Source organism: Typopeltis vanoorti, chromosome 11 (assembly GCF_054136105.1).
Source record: "Typopeltis vanoorti isolate ZY-2024b chromosome 11, IOZ_Tvanoo_1.0, whole genome shotgun sequence".
In the NCBI taxonomy this organism is placed as follows: Eukaryota; Metazoa; Arthropoda; class Arachnida; order Uropygi; family Thelyphonidae; genus Typopeltis; species Typopeltis vanoorti.
Genome location: NC_143559.1, coordinates 25,353,730 through 25,371,429, shown reverse-complemented (window position 1 = coordinate 25,371,429; position 17,700 = coordinate 25,353,730). Strand labels below are relative to the sequence as shown.

The 17,700-nt window shown below is 33.3% G+C and overlaps 1 protein-coding gene across 1 annotated transcript in view; it reads left to right on the top strand.

Moving 5' to 3' along the window:
* The first annotated feature begins 401 nt into the window (after positions 1-401).
* Positions 402-17,700, top strand: part of LOC150101390 (uncharacterized) — a 164,291-nt gene continuing 146,992 nt past the window's right edge. The window contains exon 1 of the mRNA XM_090400134.1: positions 402-4,410. Within this exon, the coding sequence (XP_090256260.1) occupies positions 445-4,410 (3,966 nt within the window). The 5' untranslated portion in view covers positions 402-444. The remainder of the gene's footprint in view (positions 4,411-17,700) is intronic.

Here is a 17,700-nt window from a genome sequence, read left to right as displayed (position 1 = left end):
AGAGCTTCCGACTTGCAGAACCATTCCCACATGGAAATTGAAGCTGATGAAGACTCAGAGGCAGTTAATGATGCATATTTGAATGCATCTCCAACTCTACCACCTGATCCTAATAATAAAAATTCTGCTCATACCTCAAAATTTTCAGGTAATAAAACAATTATTTTTAATTGTGACCATCATGATTCTAATATGGATATTACATGTGTTGATAGTTTAAAGAATGAAACCTTTAAATTGGATTCTGATGTGCTCCTCTCAAAAGATGAGAATATATCCATGGATATAGATGTTCCTGAAAATTCAGAACTTATTTGTACATCATTTATTGGCAATAATCAAATGGAATATATTCCAGTGAAAGAAAATGATGGGCTAATTGAAAACAGTAAGCTTGAAAATTTAACTTATAAAAATATCAGTAAGAACTTGCACACAAAACAAATGACAACAGTTGCTAATAATTATTCTGATGAACAGTTAAAGAAAAGCAAAATGTTTTCTTCACAAGAATCAGATAATATTAATACAGTTGTAACTGGGACCAGTAACAAATTAGACAAATCTACAGACATTATTATGAAAACTGTTTCGTCTTCAGAAGAACCTAATGATGATAATTATGAGAGTATACCACAAATAAAGAAAAGCAAAGAACTTGTTGATGAATATTCAGATAACATTAGTATAATAGCAGAGACCAGTGAAGACAATGAAAATTTAGAATGGCCTTTAGAAGTTTCAAAAACAGTTACACCACCTTTTGAAGAAACTAATGATTATAAGTGTGGCAATATATCACAGATAAAGAAAAGCAAAGGACCTGCTGATGAAGATTCAGCTAACAGTATAGTAGTAGGGATTGGTGAAAGTTCGAAACAGCCTTTAGAATTTTTGAAAACAGTTTCACCTTCAGAAAAATCTGATGATTATGACTGCAGCAATATAACACACATTAAAACTGATCAAAACAACAAGTACTTAGTAAACAAAAGGACAAATATAAAAAACGCATCTATTTTTAAAAGTCGGTCCACCAATCGGTTTAACGTCAAACCATATAGAGGTTTGGCATTAACAAGAAACTATGTCAAGCCAGTGTGTCCTTTATCTTCTATAAATAGGGTAGACATTATGACGGATAGACCAAATGATAGTACATATAAGTGTATTCAAGATCAAGAGTCTTATAGTAATAGTGAGGTCTGTAGTAATGAACAAAGCTTTTCCATTGTTTATAAACCTGAAAGCAGGTGTGAAAACAATAGCTATAATGTAAATGTGAGAAAACAAATGAAGGAAATCGTATTAACAAGAACTGACACAAACAGTTCTATGGAACTTACTTGCACACATGGTATTCTGGATGAAAATGATATGCAGTTAACCTGTCTCATAGATCAAATAATTGATGAGCCAAAATTAGGTTTACAGGAGGACCCAGAAAAGCAGAACAGTGATTGTCAAGATCCAAATGAAGAAATCTTATTTGATCAGCAAATGCAGTTAACTTGTGTTGATCTTCATGTGCAGTTAACTTATATGCATGATAAATCTTCTGCATTATGCAAAACTAAAGAAGTGGATAGTCTAAATCAGTCTAATATGGAATTTACTTGTCTGATTAATGGAAGCTCAATGAATAGAAAACAAGAGAAAAGGACAAATAATAGTTGTACAATTAAGAAAAAAAAAGCCACAGCTTTGAATGATTCAACAGGCACTATACAAATTATCAGTCATGAGAATAAAAGCCCAGTACAAATTTACCCTTTACAGTCTGTAGAGAATACAAATGTTATTGATGAACGAAACGTTTCCAAAAAAATAAGGAAGAATATTGCAAACTGCAACAACAATATGAGCGTTTCTTATGTGGATGAAAAACTGAAAAGTAATTCCATGTTTGGCAGCTGTGATTCTGATTTAGAAATAAAACCATACCCTGTATCAGAAAAAAGTAAAACCACAGAATCCTTGCATGAATCTCATGATTCACTGAATATTATTAGCCTTTCACAAGTTGAGACAGATTTTTCTCGTGACTTCTCCTATTCAGATAACAGAAAGAATAAAAACTCTTTACATGTGCCATCATTATCACAAGGTCAAGCTACAGAAATAATGAACAAAACAGAGCTAAATGCTGCAGAAGAAATTCTTCAAAATTATTTGCCGACAAATACAGAAAAAAAAAGTATTTTGATGAGTGATAATGACATTGCAAATATACCACAATCTGAAAGTGAAACTTCTGCACACTTTAAAGAAAGCTATTCTCATGCAGATAACAGAAAGAATAAAAACTCTTTACATGTGCCATCACTATCACAAGGCCAAACTATGGAAATAATGAACAAATCAGAGCCAAATTCTGCAGAAGAAATTCTTCAAAAATGTTTGGCAACAAATATAGGAAAAAAAGATATTTTGATAAGTGATAATGACATTGCAAATATATCACAAAGTGAAACTTTTGCATACTTGAAAGAAAGCTATTCTTGTGCAGATTACAGAAAGAATAAAAACTCTCAACATGTGTCATCATTATCACAAGGCCAAACTATGGAAATAATGAACAAATCAGAGCCAAATTCTGCAGAAATTCTTCAAAATTGTTTGCCAACAAATATAGAAAAAAAATGTATTTTGACGAGTGATAATGATATTGCAAATATACCACAATCTGAAAGTGAAACTTCACATGTGAAAGAAAGCCATTCTCATGCAGATAACAGAAAGAATAAAAACTCTTTATGTGTGTCATCATCATTATCACAAGGCCAAGCTATGGAAATAATAAACAAAACAGAGCCAAATTCTGCAGAAATTCTACAAAATTGTTTGCCAAAAAATATAGAAAAAAAATGTATTTTGATGAGTGATAATGACATTGCAAATATATCACAATCTGAAAGTGAAACTTCTCCACACTTTAAAGAAAACTATTCTCATGCAGATAACAGAAAGAATAAAAACTCTCAACTTGTGTCATCATTATCACAAGGCCAAACTATGGAAATAATGAACAAATCAGAGCCAAATTCTGCAGAAATTCTTCAGAATTGTTTGCCAACAAATATAGAAAAAAAATGTATTTTGATGAGTGATAATGACATTGCAAATATACCACAATCTGAAAGTGAAACTTCACACTTGAAAGAAAGCTATTTTCATGCAGATAACAGAAAGAATAAAAACTCTCAACATGTGCCATCGTTATCACATAGCCAAGCTACAGAAATAATAAACACAACAGAGGTAAATTCTGCAGAAGAAATTCTTCAAAATTGTTTGCCAACAAATATAGAAAAAAAATGTATTTTGATGAGTGATAATGACATTGCAAATATACCACAATCTGAAAGTGAAACTTCACACTTGAAAGAAAGCTATTCTCATGCAGATAACAGAAAGAATAAAAACTCTCAACATGTGCCATCGTTATCACAAAGCCAAGCTACAGAAATAATAAACACAACAGAGGTAAATTCTGCAGAAGAAATTCTTCAAAATTGTTTGCCAACAAATATAGAAAAAAAATATATTTTGATGAGTGGTAATGACATTGCAAATATATCACAATCTGAAAGTGAAACTTCTGCACACTTTAAAGAAAGCTATTCTCATTCAGATAAAAGAAAGAATAAAAACTCTTTACATGTGCCATCATTATCGCAAGGTCAAGCTACAGAAATAATGAACAAAACAGTGCCAAATTCTGCAGAAATTTTTCAAAATTGTTTGCCAACAAATATAGAAAAAAAAATTATTTTGATGAGTGATAATGACATTGCAAGTGAAATTTCTGCACACTTTAAAGAAAGCTATTCACAACATTCCTTATCTAAATCAAATGAAGTGATTATACAAAAATCTTATGAATATAGTTCTGCTATTTCAAAAGAAGATAATATCGTGGTGCAAGATAGAGAATCTTTTCATCATAGCACACCTTCAATATCCCAATTAAATTTTTCAAATTCGATACCAGTGCTACATAAAGAACCTAACAACACAAATTCAAAGAATGTAGGATTATTGGAAAGCATTCCTGGTGATGCCATGGTTATAGCTGCTTCCATTTCTCCTCAACAAGCAGCAATGCATCCAGTTTTTGAGGAAATTTCTTCTTCTCCAAAAGGTTCAGAGCCATTTGTTGTCAATGAAGTTAATCTTCAGAAAAATTATTACTGTAATTCTGTTCAAGAATTTGAGAAAATTAGCCATAGTGAACCATGTGATATCAAGATCACTGATAATCATGTCTACGAAATCACTCATCCTGATTTTTGTGTTGATTCAGCTGCATATAAACATTGTTCAGTCGATATATCCTTTTATAATCTACAGGCAAGAGTAGACCAAGAAAAAGATAACGGACAAAAGCTTTATTGTGATAATGATATGGTAAGAACTGCAATTTTTAAAACAATTTTTAGTTTTAAAAGATTGTCTGAATAATTTTTTATATTATTATTATCATCTGAGACCTCCAGGGAGTCAAGGATTTATCAAGGGAAGTCTCACATCACCCATACCTGCTGTCATACCCTCTCTTCTCTTAAACTCATTTATGCTAGATTCACTCACCACTTCAAAAGGCAAACTGTTCCACTTACTCACTTATTTTTCTTTCTGTGAAAGAAAAATCTAGCTCTTATCCCTTTCTTAACCATGCACAAACTTAACTTCCATGGATCTCCCAACCTTCTTGGATAACAAAAAATTTCATCAGACCATATCCTATAACACCCATTCAGAAATTTATAGACCTCTGTCATATCACTTCTCTTTTTCTTCTTTACCAATATCTGCAGTCTACATACTCAAAATCTGTCCTCATAATCTACATTCTTTAATCTTTGTAACTCCTTTTTTGCACCTTTTTCTCAACTTTTTAACCTCCCCCCACCCAAAAAAAAAAAAAAAACTCAGTAGACCAAATTTGTGCACAGTAGTCCAGATACGGTCATATCATGGCCTTGTAAAGAGGTGAAATTACTTCCTTATCCTTTACATTTCCATGTTCATTTCAACATTGAAATTATCCTATGGGTTGTATTTGGGAATTTTATAATATGACCTTTGAACTTTAAATTCTTATCAACCATAACTCCAAGATCCCTAACTTCATCAGTTTCTCATACTATAATCCCACCAGTATAATATACCATTGGAATCTCATCACACCAAAGTGCATAACTTTGTACTTACCATCATTAAATTGACAGACATCATTTGCCCACATTTCCAGTCTACAAATCATTCTGTAAGTGGATATAAGTAGCACCCTGATTGCCCTCTTGATATTTGCATCATCCAAACAATCGAACATCTCCTGTCAGATCTGTACCAGTATCATTAATGTATAGTGAACATCATTGATTCAAGGACTGTTCCCTGGGATACACCACTGGTCAGCTTAAATCTGGAAGATTCACACTCATCATATACACTTTTTGATACCTGTCTCTCAACTACTCACTTATCATCAATAGTTTATATTCCAATCCCATATTCTCTAGTTTCTGCAACAATTTTTCATGAAGTATTCTGTCAAATGCATTAACAAAGTCCAACAGTATTATAGTGTATCCATTCCCTTTATCCAACTTGACCATAACATTATTATAAAATATTAGCAAATGTTTAATGGAACTTGTGCCATGATAACATTTACTAGACACACATATTCACAAGAATATAGTAATTTTGTTACTTCAAATATTTCAATCACAAATTAACTGGTCATCATCAGTGCATCAGCATAATATTACAAGGTAAAGCTACAAAGAATGTTAATCCTGTTTACAGAGCTGAGCCATATGCTGGATGCCATTTATGAGGATGAGACTTTCCCAAATCATGACAATAGAGAGACAGTCATTCTGATTTAAATTTGGGTGGTTTAGAAGTGCTTCAGTTCCCTTTAAACAACCACTCAAACCTAAACCTGCACTGATGTAAAAGGCGAGTATTGGACCATAGGGTATCGTAGTCAGTGTCCACTCTATACTGAGCAAGGCCATATTTTTCAGGTTTATTGGTGTTCTTTTAGTCAATTTTCAACAGAACATCCTGTTTATCCAAAGTATGAGTGGAGACACTCACATTGAACTTGGTAGATACCAGAGAGAGAGGGGGGAGGGGTATCTTTCATGGATGGTAACTAAATGGAGATTTTGTATGGAAAAAAAATAGGAACCAAATTATATCTTTTTAGGGTTCTAGTAATTGTCTGTGATATATGGGATAAGGACTCGCCATACAGGTTCAGGGTTTTGGGCGATGGGCTTGTAAAAGTCCAAGAAGATGCATTTAAACTTCCTTTAAGTGAAACCATTCTGTTGTAAGATGCATTGGATGGTGCTCAATTCTTGTTGGAGAGATTGGGATTTGGAGCAAATACATATGCCCTATTGAGCAAAGATTTGAAGATGTCTATGTTTTTTATATGGATGTTGTGCTGAATCTTGTTGTATGTAGTAGCCTCTGAAGGTAGATTTACAGCGAATAGAAATAGCAAGTATTCTATTAGTAGTATGGAAAAAGGAGGATGTCCAGGGTGGTTAAAAAAGTTGGACAATTAGCCTTCCAGGATGTCCTCCTTTTCCTCATCCTCCTTTTAGCAATATTAGCAAATTGCTAAAACATGACTTCTCCCCCATGATGCTCCTTTGCAAAGTACCCATTCTGTATATGAGTTCTTGCCAACTTCTCTAAAATTTCACCACCACTCCAGAGATACTAATAGGTCAGTAGCGAAACACTTCAGTTTACAACAGAGCTATCATAACTCTCTTTGCATTCCTGTGGCATTTTTCCTGAGTTGGGACTCAAGTTGTACAAACAGTCATTTGGCATATGTACTAATATTCTATTTGTCCCTGCTAACGAATTTTTATCCAGGTTACATGGCAGCTCTTGAATCTCATTTTCATGTACCTCTATCTCTCTTTATCCATTGTAGTGGTAGCATTTTGCACCATGTTACATACACCTGATTTATAGATCTTAGCAAAGTGATCACTCTTTATTTGAATAGTCTAATCACCTTCTGATACAAGGGTACCATCAGCATTCAGTAAAGTTATTTTTCCACATTCGTTCTTTATTTTACTTATTACATAATAATTATAAACTTCCTTTGGATTGCCTGTAGTCTGTCCAGCTAATTTCTTTTCATATTCCCATTTTGCTTTCTATACAATATTTGTAATTATATAATGCTGTTTTTTTGACTATATACCAGGGGTGGCCACAACGTGACTTGCGAGCCTCATGCGACTCACATCCATGTGTCACACGGCTCTCCACGCTTTACCAGGAAAAAATAAACAAAAAGAGAAGAGGAGACAACAAAAAAAAAAGGAACAAAATTTTAAAAAAAAAAAAAAGAGAGAGAGACAAGGGGGAGGAAAAAACAAGGTTAATAAAAATTACTGCAATAAAAAAAGTTTAATTTGAACAATTAAAATAATTCGAAACACAATAATTTTAGTTACTTATTTAATATTAGAGCCCTTCCTTGTATCCATTTTCTTAGTAAGCCCCTTAAAATTAGGTGTGTAATTAGTCAAAGCAGTTTTTACAAGCTCATTCAAATGTTCATCATTTAAAACAGATCTATATTTAGATGTAATAAATTTAAGAGTCAATATAGTGCTTCACAGAAATACGTGGTTCCAAAAATGAAGATCAGTTTTCTGGCACATTGCTTAAGTGTTGGATACTGTTGGTCTGGAATTTGCTTCTAAAATTCAATTACAGAACATCTACTTTGCTTCACTAGCTTCAGTCCTTCATCCTCTTGAAGTTTCAAAAGCATTAGTTTTGCAGCTGTGACATCCATCACAATTGGTTTTGAAATAGGACAACCAGGGCTGTTTCTACATTTTGCAGGGCCCTGTGCGAAATGGAAAAGCAGGGCCCCTGCAAGTTAGTAACATTTATGGAAATTTTAAATGGAAGAATATCTTGTTAATTAATTAATTAAATCAAATATGAAAAATATTTATGCACATAAATAAACAAGTATGCTCTTTAGCATCAATTAGTTAAAAAAATTAGTTAAAAAATAAATGTGTTTGTATGTACATGATATATTATTTTATTATGTAAGTACACATTATTATATAAATACACTAGAACAATGATTTATTTAATAATATAAATAATAATATAAAAATATGAAAAAATATCCATTTTTACTATAAAGAATGAAATATATGTATAACAACTTATAAGAATTAAAAGAAATCTTAATATATTAAATTTTATTTAACCTAATGCGCTTATCAATAAAATCTTAATAACGCTATAAAAATTCAAATTTTTTGCAATTTCGTGCTCTATAGATATTATTGCGAGGGACTATGAACGTTCTTGAGATATAGAGATCACAAATTGTTTTTTATTAATTTTAATTTGGAAAATGACCTTTCTGCTGATGCGACCGTAACTGGACTGGTCAATAATATTTTGAATGTCGTAGTAATATTTGGATAAATATCCGACAAATTATTTGCAATTATGATTTTTAAAATATTAATGGGTGCATCTTCTGGAACAATATTTCTAAAAATAATTAATTCATTATAAAATTCAGATTCATCAATATCTGTATTTAATTTTTGATACAGCTGTTTGCAGCAAAATTTTAATTCATTTTCTGTCATTTTTCTTATTAATTTCATATCATAAAGAAATCCAAATGATTTTTGGTGAATTTCATACCATTCAAATATTTTTTTGACAGATTGTAGAGCAGTATCTAAAATTACAAAAAAGAAATTTATCCTAAAATTATCTTTATCGCCTATGTGTGATTCATCAGGTGTTTCATAATCAAAAAATACTTTTCTTCGACGTACTCGACTTTCTTTACATTTAATTTCTATTTCTGATAGATTTGACAGTTTTTTAGCAATCTCAAAACAGCTATCAAATCCTGATATTCTCTGCTATTCAAAGTACTGCACTAACACTTTAATATACTTAGTTGCTACGTCTATGGGAATTTTTGCATTTTGTAAATTAACTTTTGACAAAAGCTCATACCAAATTACAAGGCTTAGTATAAACTCAAATGAATCTATTTGTTCATATATTGAAACCACTTCCACTTTGATAGTATTATCTGATGCAGTTTTAAATAATTCTTTTAGTGCATTTACAAATTCTGGAATTTGAAAGCGTACAGCTCTAACTGATTCTATTCTACATTCCCATCTTTATCACATAACGGTTTTGGAGTTAATTGTTTAACAAATTTCTTTAATATTTCCTGTGAAGTTGAGGCAAATAATGTATATATTTTTTGTATAACGTTAAAAAATTTTATTGCTATAATTGATGATTTTATGACATCCCCTAAAATCAAATTTAAATTATGACAGGCACAAGGAGTATAAAATGCCTTTTCGTTTTTATTTAAAATGTAAGCACGGACTCCCTTATATATTCCTTTCATATTTGCTCCATTATCAGCCCTCTACAATCTGATAATTTAAGATGCGACATCCCCTAAATTGATTATTCAAAATATTCAAAAGTGATTTTATATTTTCATATATACCTTTACCAGTAGTGTCATTAGTTGTTAAAAACGTCAAAAAGTGCTCACGAATTTCAATATCTGTTTCAAATATATGTAAAAATCTAAAAATTACTGAAATTTGCTCCTGGTGACTAACATCAGGAGCACAATCGAGAATTATTGAATAGTACTTTGCCTGTCATATCATGTTTATAATATTTTGTTGAATTTTGGTTCCCATATCAACAATTAATTCATTTTGTATAATGGGTGATAGATACGAATTTTGTTTCTTACCTATAATTTTTTTTCCCGAACATCGCATTAAATGATCTTTTAAAAGTGGATCAAATTCTGCAATTAATTCTATGATTCCAAAAAAATTACCATTATGGGCTGTGTACAAAGTATCAAAATTACCTCTAAAAGCTAAATTATGTTTGGATAAATAAAGAACTGCTGCTACTATTCGTCTTAAAACATTTCTTAACCGTTCTGCTTCAAATTTTATGACATTTTGATTTGCCTGATCAATTGTATTGTGATTTTTTAAATTACATTCCATTTGTGTCCATGAATACACGCATTTCATCTGCACTGGATTTCATTCGTGCGACTTTAATCTTTCACTTACATGTCACCAGTCAGAAAAGCCATTATTAGATAATAATGACTTTTCTGACTGGTGTAATAATATCACCAGAAGAAAATAATTTGCAACAAAATCAAAAAATAGAGTTGGAAGAGTTTGAATATACAAGCCATCTTCTGTACTGCTTCTCTCCATTTGCAATTGTCCTAACATAGTGCTCTGGAAAAACATTTCTTGTTGTCATCTTTTGGAAAATCATTTTCGGTCGGAGGAGACGGTGGACCACGTTGTACAGTTTGTGTTAGTGTTGCGTTGTTCAAAAGTTTGGGCCATGTTGCTGGATCATCAATAGTAAATAGTTCACCTTCCTCTGGTGTCTCAGTTTTAGGATCTTCAATACTCATTGTTTGACCAAATGCGTTATGTTCTCCGCTTCCTTTGAGTTTTTCAGAACTCTCATTATTAATTAATGTTGAAGCCAAAGAACTGTTTGTGGTTATTTCAGAACTCCCGTTATCAACTGATATATCATCATCATCATCAAATCATCATCATCAAATTCCTGCCATGTACCCTCAAGGGGTGTACAGGATATGACAGTACTACATGAAAAAATTACATCATTACTAACTTCCTATCTACAATTTTCCTCCAAATCAGTCTGTTACTTGTCAAGACTCCAACATTATCAGATCTTATATTTCTATCGTCTAAGGCACTTTGTACCGTATCAATCCACCTATATCTTGGTCTTCCTCTGGGTCGTTTTCCTGCCAACCTGGCAGAGAACACTTGTTTTGCTAATCTTTCCTCTCCCATTCTATTTAAGTGACCATACCATCTGAGATTAGCTCTGCTAACGCATTCCTGGATGCTGACAATGTCAAGTTCTTTCCTAATATCCTCATTTTTAATATGATATTGCCATTGATGCCATCTGTTCACGCCTCTAATCTTTCTCAGGACTCTCATATCTGCGGTCTCTAGTCTTTGGTCAAGTGTTTTACTTCTGACCCAGCTCTCAGATCCATAAGTTAAAATTGGTTTGAACACAGTCTTGTATACAGCTAATTTAGTGTTCCGACTAATTTCTTTCTTATTCCATATGAATTTATTCAATTGACTTCCCACGATACCAGCTTTGCTGATTCTGTTGTCTATTTCTATATTTAGTTTACCATCTTCAGTAAAAATTGTGCCTAAGTAGCTGAAATGTTTTACTTGTTCCACAGGTTCTCCATTCACAACACAGTTGACATTTTCAACGATTCTGCCTATTTTCATTGTCTTTGTCTTTTTATTGCTGACCTTCATACCATATCTATTACAACAGCTATTCAATTTAGTCAGAGAATCTTGCAGACTTGTAGCGGATTTATTTAGAAGTATAATATCATCCGCATAAAGCAAAGAGCTGACATTAACATCTCCAATTTTGATATCAGGTTTAATACCACATTCCTTCATAATGTGATCCATATAGATAATGAATAACAGAGGGGATAATGTACATCCTTGTCTCACACCAGATTTAACATTAAACCATCTTCCTGTACTTCCTTCAATTCTAACTGCTGACTCACAACTCAAATAAAGACTAAGTATTGCTTGATATAATGCCCCATTGACACCATATAACTGCAGCGTATTGAATAGCTTCTCTCTTGGCACCTTGTCATATGCCTTTTCCAAATCGACAAAACTTAAATACAGATCTTTGTTATATTCCCATGCTTTCTCGACTATTTGTCGTAAAGTGAAGATCTGATCCTGACAGCCTCTATTTGGCCTGAATCCAGCTTGTTCTTCACCAAGCTTTTCTTCCACAATTCTTCTCAACCGTTTCTCAAGTATACTTGCATAGATCTTGCCAGGAACACTCAGTAGGGAAATACCTCTGTAATTCTCACATTCAGTTTTATTTCCCTTTTTATATATGGGTACTGTGAGAGCTCTACTCCAATCATCGGGAATTCGTCCCTCTGTCCAGGCTTTCTGAACTATGCAGTGCAGCCACTGTAAGACTCTTATACCACCATACTTCAGCATTTCTGGTCGAATATCATCTACTCCTGCTGCCTTTCCACATTTCAAGCCTTTGATGGCTTTTTCTACTTCAAGTATGGATATGTATTCCTGACTGCATGCCTGGTCAGTGTTTTTTATCACTGTGCTGTCATCACTGCTTGTTTCATTTAGCAGTTTTTCAAAGTAATTACTCCATACTTCAAGGATATCTTTTTCTCCTGTTTTCATTTCACCTTTATCATCTCTAATTCCTTTTACAGCACTCTTTCCTCCATTCCTAAGCTTCTTCAACAACCTCCAGAATATTTTGCCACCTTCTTGATATTTATTTTCTATATTATTGCCAAAGTCCTCCCATGACTTTTGTTTAGCTAGTTTTACACACTGTTTAGCTTTCTTACATTTGTCTCTGTATTCTGTAACAGTAAAAGCTGACTTATTTGCCAGGAACTTTTGATATGCTTTCTTCTTTTCCTTCACTGCCTCTTTAACTTCCTGTGTCCACCAGGGAGTTCTGATTTTTTTATCCTTGCACACAACCTCACCACATGCTTCTCTGGCAGAATCAATCAATGTTTCCTTCAGAGTTTGCCACTGAATCTCCAAGGTTTGATTCCTGTTCTCAAACTCTTTCATTTTCTTTTCAATAATATTTCTGTATTTTAGTCTACAGATCACATCTGAGAGCTGCTCAACTTTTATTCGCTTTAAAACTTTCTTACATGTTATTCTTTTCAATATGAAATTCAATTTTATCCTGCTCAAGACTAAATAGTGATCACTTCCAATTTCAAATCCTCTGTACACTCTTGTGTCCTGCACCAGGGAGAAAACATCACTATCAACAATAACATAGTCAATGAGACTTTTCTTATTCCTTGCCTCTTCTCTCCATGTGAATTTGTGCACATTTTTATGTTGGAACATGGTGTTAGTAATAACCAGTCCATGTCCTGAGCAGAAATCCAACAGATATTTGCCATTATTATTAGCTTTGCTCTTTTCTCCAAATTTTCCCAAAATATTTTTGTATGTCTCACAATCATTTCCTACTCTACTATTTAGATCCCCAACAAGGACCAACTTTTCCTTTTTCATTGTGTCAGTTGCTTTTTCTAAAGCCTCAAAAAATTCCTCCACTTCTACCTTAGTAGAACCTTCTGTGGGACCATAGGCACAAATAAGTCTCATTGTCCAGTTCCCCATTCTCATATTTGCCCACATTACTCTACTTGAGACTGACTGCCATTCAAGAAGATTAGCCTCGTATTTTGTGTTGAATACTATGGCTACTCCTTCTTTTCCTTGATTGTCATTGCCTGAATATAACATTTTGTATTTATTGCTCAGAAAGATCTCACCAGTTTTGGTCTTTTTTGTTTCAGTCACCCCTATTATGTCGATCTGGTACTTATCTAATTCCTCAGCTAGCTCCATTTCTTTGCCATTCAGGCTTCTTACTTTGATAGTACCGATCTTTAACTCTGGTGATGTTGAGTTGAGGTTTGTTTTCAGATTTGTTCCAGTAGCTGACTTTTCGCTGTTCGCCCTGGTTCCCTGGCGAAAACAACGGGGGCCTTGTTTAACCGGGCGACGCCCCAGCCGGCATGAAATTTTGTCATGTTGTACCATCATTTTTTATTTTGGTTTAACCAATAAGAATACAATTTGGTCGGCTAAATCCCAAATTGCCAGCCCATCCTCGTTCGTTCAGTATCAAAGTAGATACCCAACAGGGTGCACCACGAGAAGGTGAGGATTGGACATTAGGTCAGAAGCCCTGGTCGGTTCTCCGCATTCCTTTAAAGGCTATGTGGAGGTCTCCTCTCAGTTATACAGCTTTGACCCTTAAGCACCCCTCAACTAGATATATATCAACTGATATATCTGAATAAATATATGAGTTCAACTTCATAAATTTAAACAGTGAATTTCTTTGACATTCCTCATTTTGTTTTGTTTTCGCTTTCGTTTTTCATGCCCACTTCGATATTTTCTTCCATAATAATCTCTCTCACGACTAGTCTACTCTAGAATTAAATACGATAGATTTAATTATAAAATAAGTTAATAAATTAAAACAAAATTACTTACCTGATAAATAAAATATATCTAAAATAGATAATATTAGAAAATAAATAAATCTAATATAGATTGAAAACTGCTATTGAAGAAAAATTCTGATGTCGGATAACCTAAAACCAGTTTACAAAATATATTTTTTAAGATGTTTTGCAAGTAATGTCACATAAAAAAAATTGCAATGACAGTACGTATATATACTTACTTGTTCATAAAATCATAAACTAAAATAAATAAAACTCCTTAAAATTATTAAAAACACCTGTTTTAAAATGCACTTTTTCCTATTTAACACTATGTTGTACGATATTGTTATATATCTTAGAGTAGTTTCAAAATACTAGCCTACGATCTTATTTCGCTTACTATAACAACAATAGTTGGTTGTAAAATTATATACATATATTTTTCTATATAATAATTTTTTATATAATAATTACAATATTAATTTACATAATAATTTAAAAAAATTAATTGATTTTCTTTTTAAAATTTTTTGCGCTTTGCGGGACCCTGTGCCACCGCACAGTTCGCACACCCATGAATACGGCCTTGGGGACAACCGCGCTCAAGCACATTCGTGAGGAAAGTATTTTCCACAAAAGCAAATGTTGGCTTAAGTTCTCGAAGGTTGCAAAATAGATTGTTGAGTTCTTCGGCCAGATCATTTAATTTGCTAATATAAAATCCCGTTTCTAATTCTACTCCTGGCAAATTTGTCAGTATTTCTTCAGACAAACGAAGTGATTGAAAGTTTCATTTTACTTTGCTTGGGAAGCTTAGCACGGTGTGTGCAAGATCAGTTATTAGTTTTTCTTTTCCTTGAAGTGAAATGGTTAATATCTGTAGATGCTGGAAATATCGGTGAAAAATGTGTAACAACCATTGAGTGTCTTCAAGATGAGGGAAAAATTTCTCTTTCTCTCTAAGAAACTGTTTGATTGGGTCTAACAACAACAAAAAAAACTTGTTTAATACATTGCTAACTGAGAAACAACCTTACTAAGCAAAACCATGATCATCATTAGGAATCTTGTCACAATTCAATCCATTGAGGAAGCCTTTGAATTATCAGTGTGTTTTAGCACTTGAATGAATAAAATTGATTATTCTTATAACTACTTCCATTACATGTTCAAATTTAAACACTTGACAACTAGATGTTCTCAAGTCATCATTCTCAAGGAACCCCATGAGCCCTTTAGTTTTATCCCTCACAGCTGGAGCGCCATCGGTTGCAATGCTGATGATTGTTTCATGCGATACTGAAGCTTTTGTAAGTGCAATATCAAGAGCTTCTTTGATGTCAGAGCCACATGTTGTATCTTTCAATGCTATCAAGTCCAATAGCTCTTCCTTGACATCCAGGTCATGAAATACAAAGGGGACAAATGTAGTTAGTTGTGGTTTTACCAGATAGTAAAAAACTACTCAAACTGATTGAACAGACTGGCATCTGTTCAATCAGTTTGAGTAGTTTTTTACTATCTGGGTCTAAAACTGAAATTATTTGTGCAATGTTCTTCTTGACAAATTCTCCTTCCATGTACAGACGTTTTGCCTCGGCAGTAACATCAGCCTCTTTAGTAAACATGGATATCAATTTACTCTGACCATGAAGTTATTCTTTCAAAGTTGAAAGTTTAGTTTGCCTCCTCAGATCAGAGCCAAGAGGAAAGTTTTTACTAAAATTACTTTGATGCGTGTCATAATGATGCTTGCGATTGCTAGCTTTGAATTGCGCAAGTGTTATTTGACATATGTCATACACTTTGTCATTTTGCAAAAAGAAACTCTTCTTCCTACTGTGGCCTAAAACTGTGTTCCTCTTCATATTTACATTTTTTATGTGACATTTCTAAGCACTTGAAAAAGAGTTCAACGATAACAAGCACCTTTAATGGACAGTGCTTGTTATCGGCAACCATATGTTGAATGATACCGATAGATGAGTGCCGGAAGTTTAACTAACGTGTTGTGGCGAGCAAGCATAGCTTCTGCATCCCTACCACCCACTTCACTATGCGTGTACTCACTTATTCCTGTACCATCGCATCGGTCAAAGGTTGTGGCTCTTCTAAGTCTTACTGAATTATTTTGGCTCCAAAAGGATGTGTAGTTGGCCAACCCTGCTATATAAACATTTAATACATTGAATTCAGAGAAGTAATGCATAGTACTTATTGATATTTTCAGGAATGTGTGTGGTAAATTCTTGGGTGGGAGTGTCATTTGGTTAACATGATGTCATCTTTGATAGAATGTTGTAGGAAATATTTTTATCTACATTATGATGCTCAAATCTTTTGAGCACATTATGGTGCTCAAAAGATTTGAGTGTTTAGCTATCCTTTAAGAGTGGTGTTTAGAATCATGTGTTGATATAATTCTACAGCTAACAGCTGTGGGCTAACTAGTTTGTGTTTGATTTTCTCTGGATATTTTGATGTGTTATACAAGGACTGTTTGATAAGTCTGTGCAAAGTCTAAGAGATGGCGTCACCAGTACGTATTGAGGTTATTTTTATTTGCTGGCAACTGTTGGAGGATCACACACTAAGTTTCAGTCAGATAGATCTATTCATGATTTGTGAAAACTGGATGAGAAAGAATTTTGTGTAGTGATTAAACATTACTTTTTGAAAGGCAAAACAGCTCAGGAAACCAAAGCTAAGCTTGATAAACATTATGGTGAGTCTGAACCTTTGATTAGAACGGTTTATAAGTGGTTTAGTAACTTTCAAAGTGGCCATAATGAGCACAAGTGACGCTGAACGTTCTGGATGCCTTGTTGAGGTCACTACTCCAGAAATTATTGAAAAAATCCATTTTTTTTTAACATAGTTTCCTTTGATGTCTGTATACTTAGTCCAACTATGCTCGAGTTTTTGATCCCATCCATGTAGTATGGTTTGTCCAATTCTTCAAAATAGGCAGTTGTTTCAGCAATCACCTTATCGTTTGATGAAAATCTCTTTCCTGCCAGCCATTTTTTCATGTTTGGAAACAAATAGTAGTCCGAGGGAGCCAAATCTGGAGAGTAGGGGGAATGCGAAACGACTTTGTAGTGTAAATCGAACAATTTTACAATAGTTCACACATTGACGCTTTTGATCCAGTGTGAGCAAACGCGACACCCATCTTGCAGATAGTTTTCTCATGTGTAAATGTTCATGTAAAATATTATGTAAGTAGTCATTTGAGATGCCCACAGCCTTAGCAATTTCACGCACCTTCACTCTTCTATCATCTAAAAAAATTATGTTTTCTTTATTTTTGCACGGACTTATCGAACAACCCTCATACATTAATAAGCAAACATAAACTTATAATAAGTGGTTTAAATGCTGAAATTATTTTAAGTACATTTTTTATCACACATTGCTGTTTTGAAGTAATAATCAGTTGCATTTATAAAACTAAATTTGTGTTTAATGTGGTGTTTATTGTCTGCAAA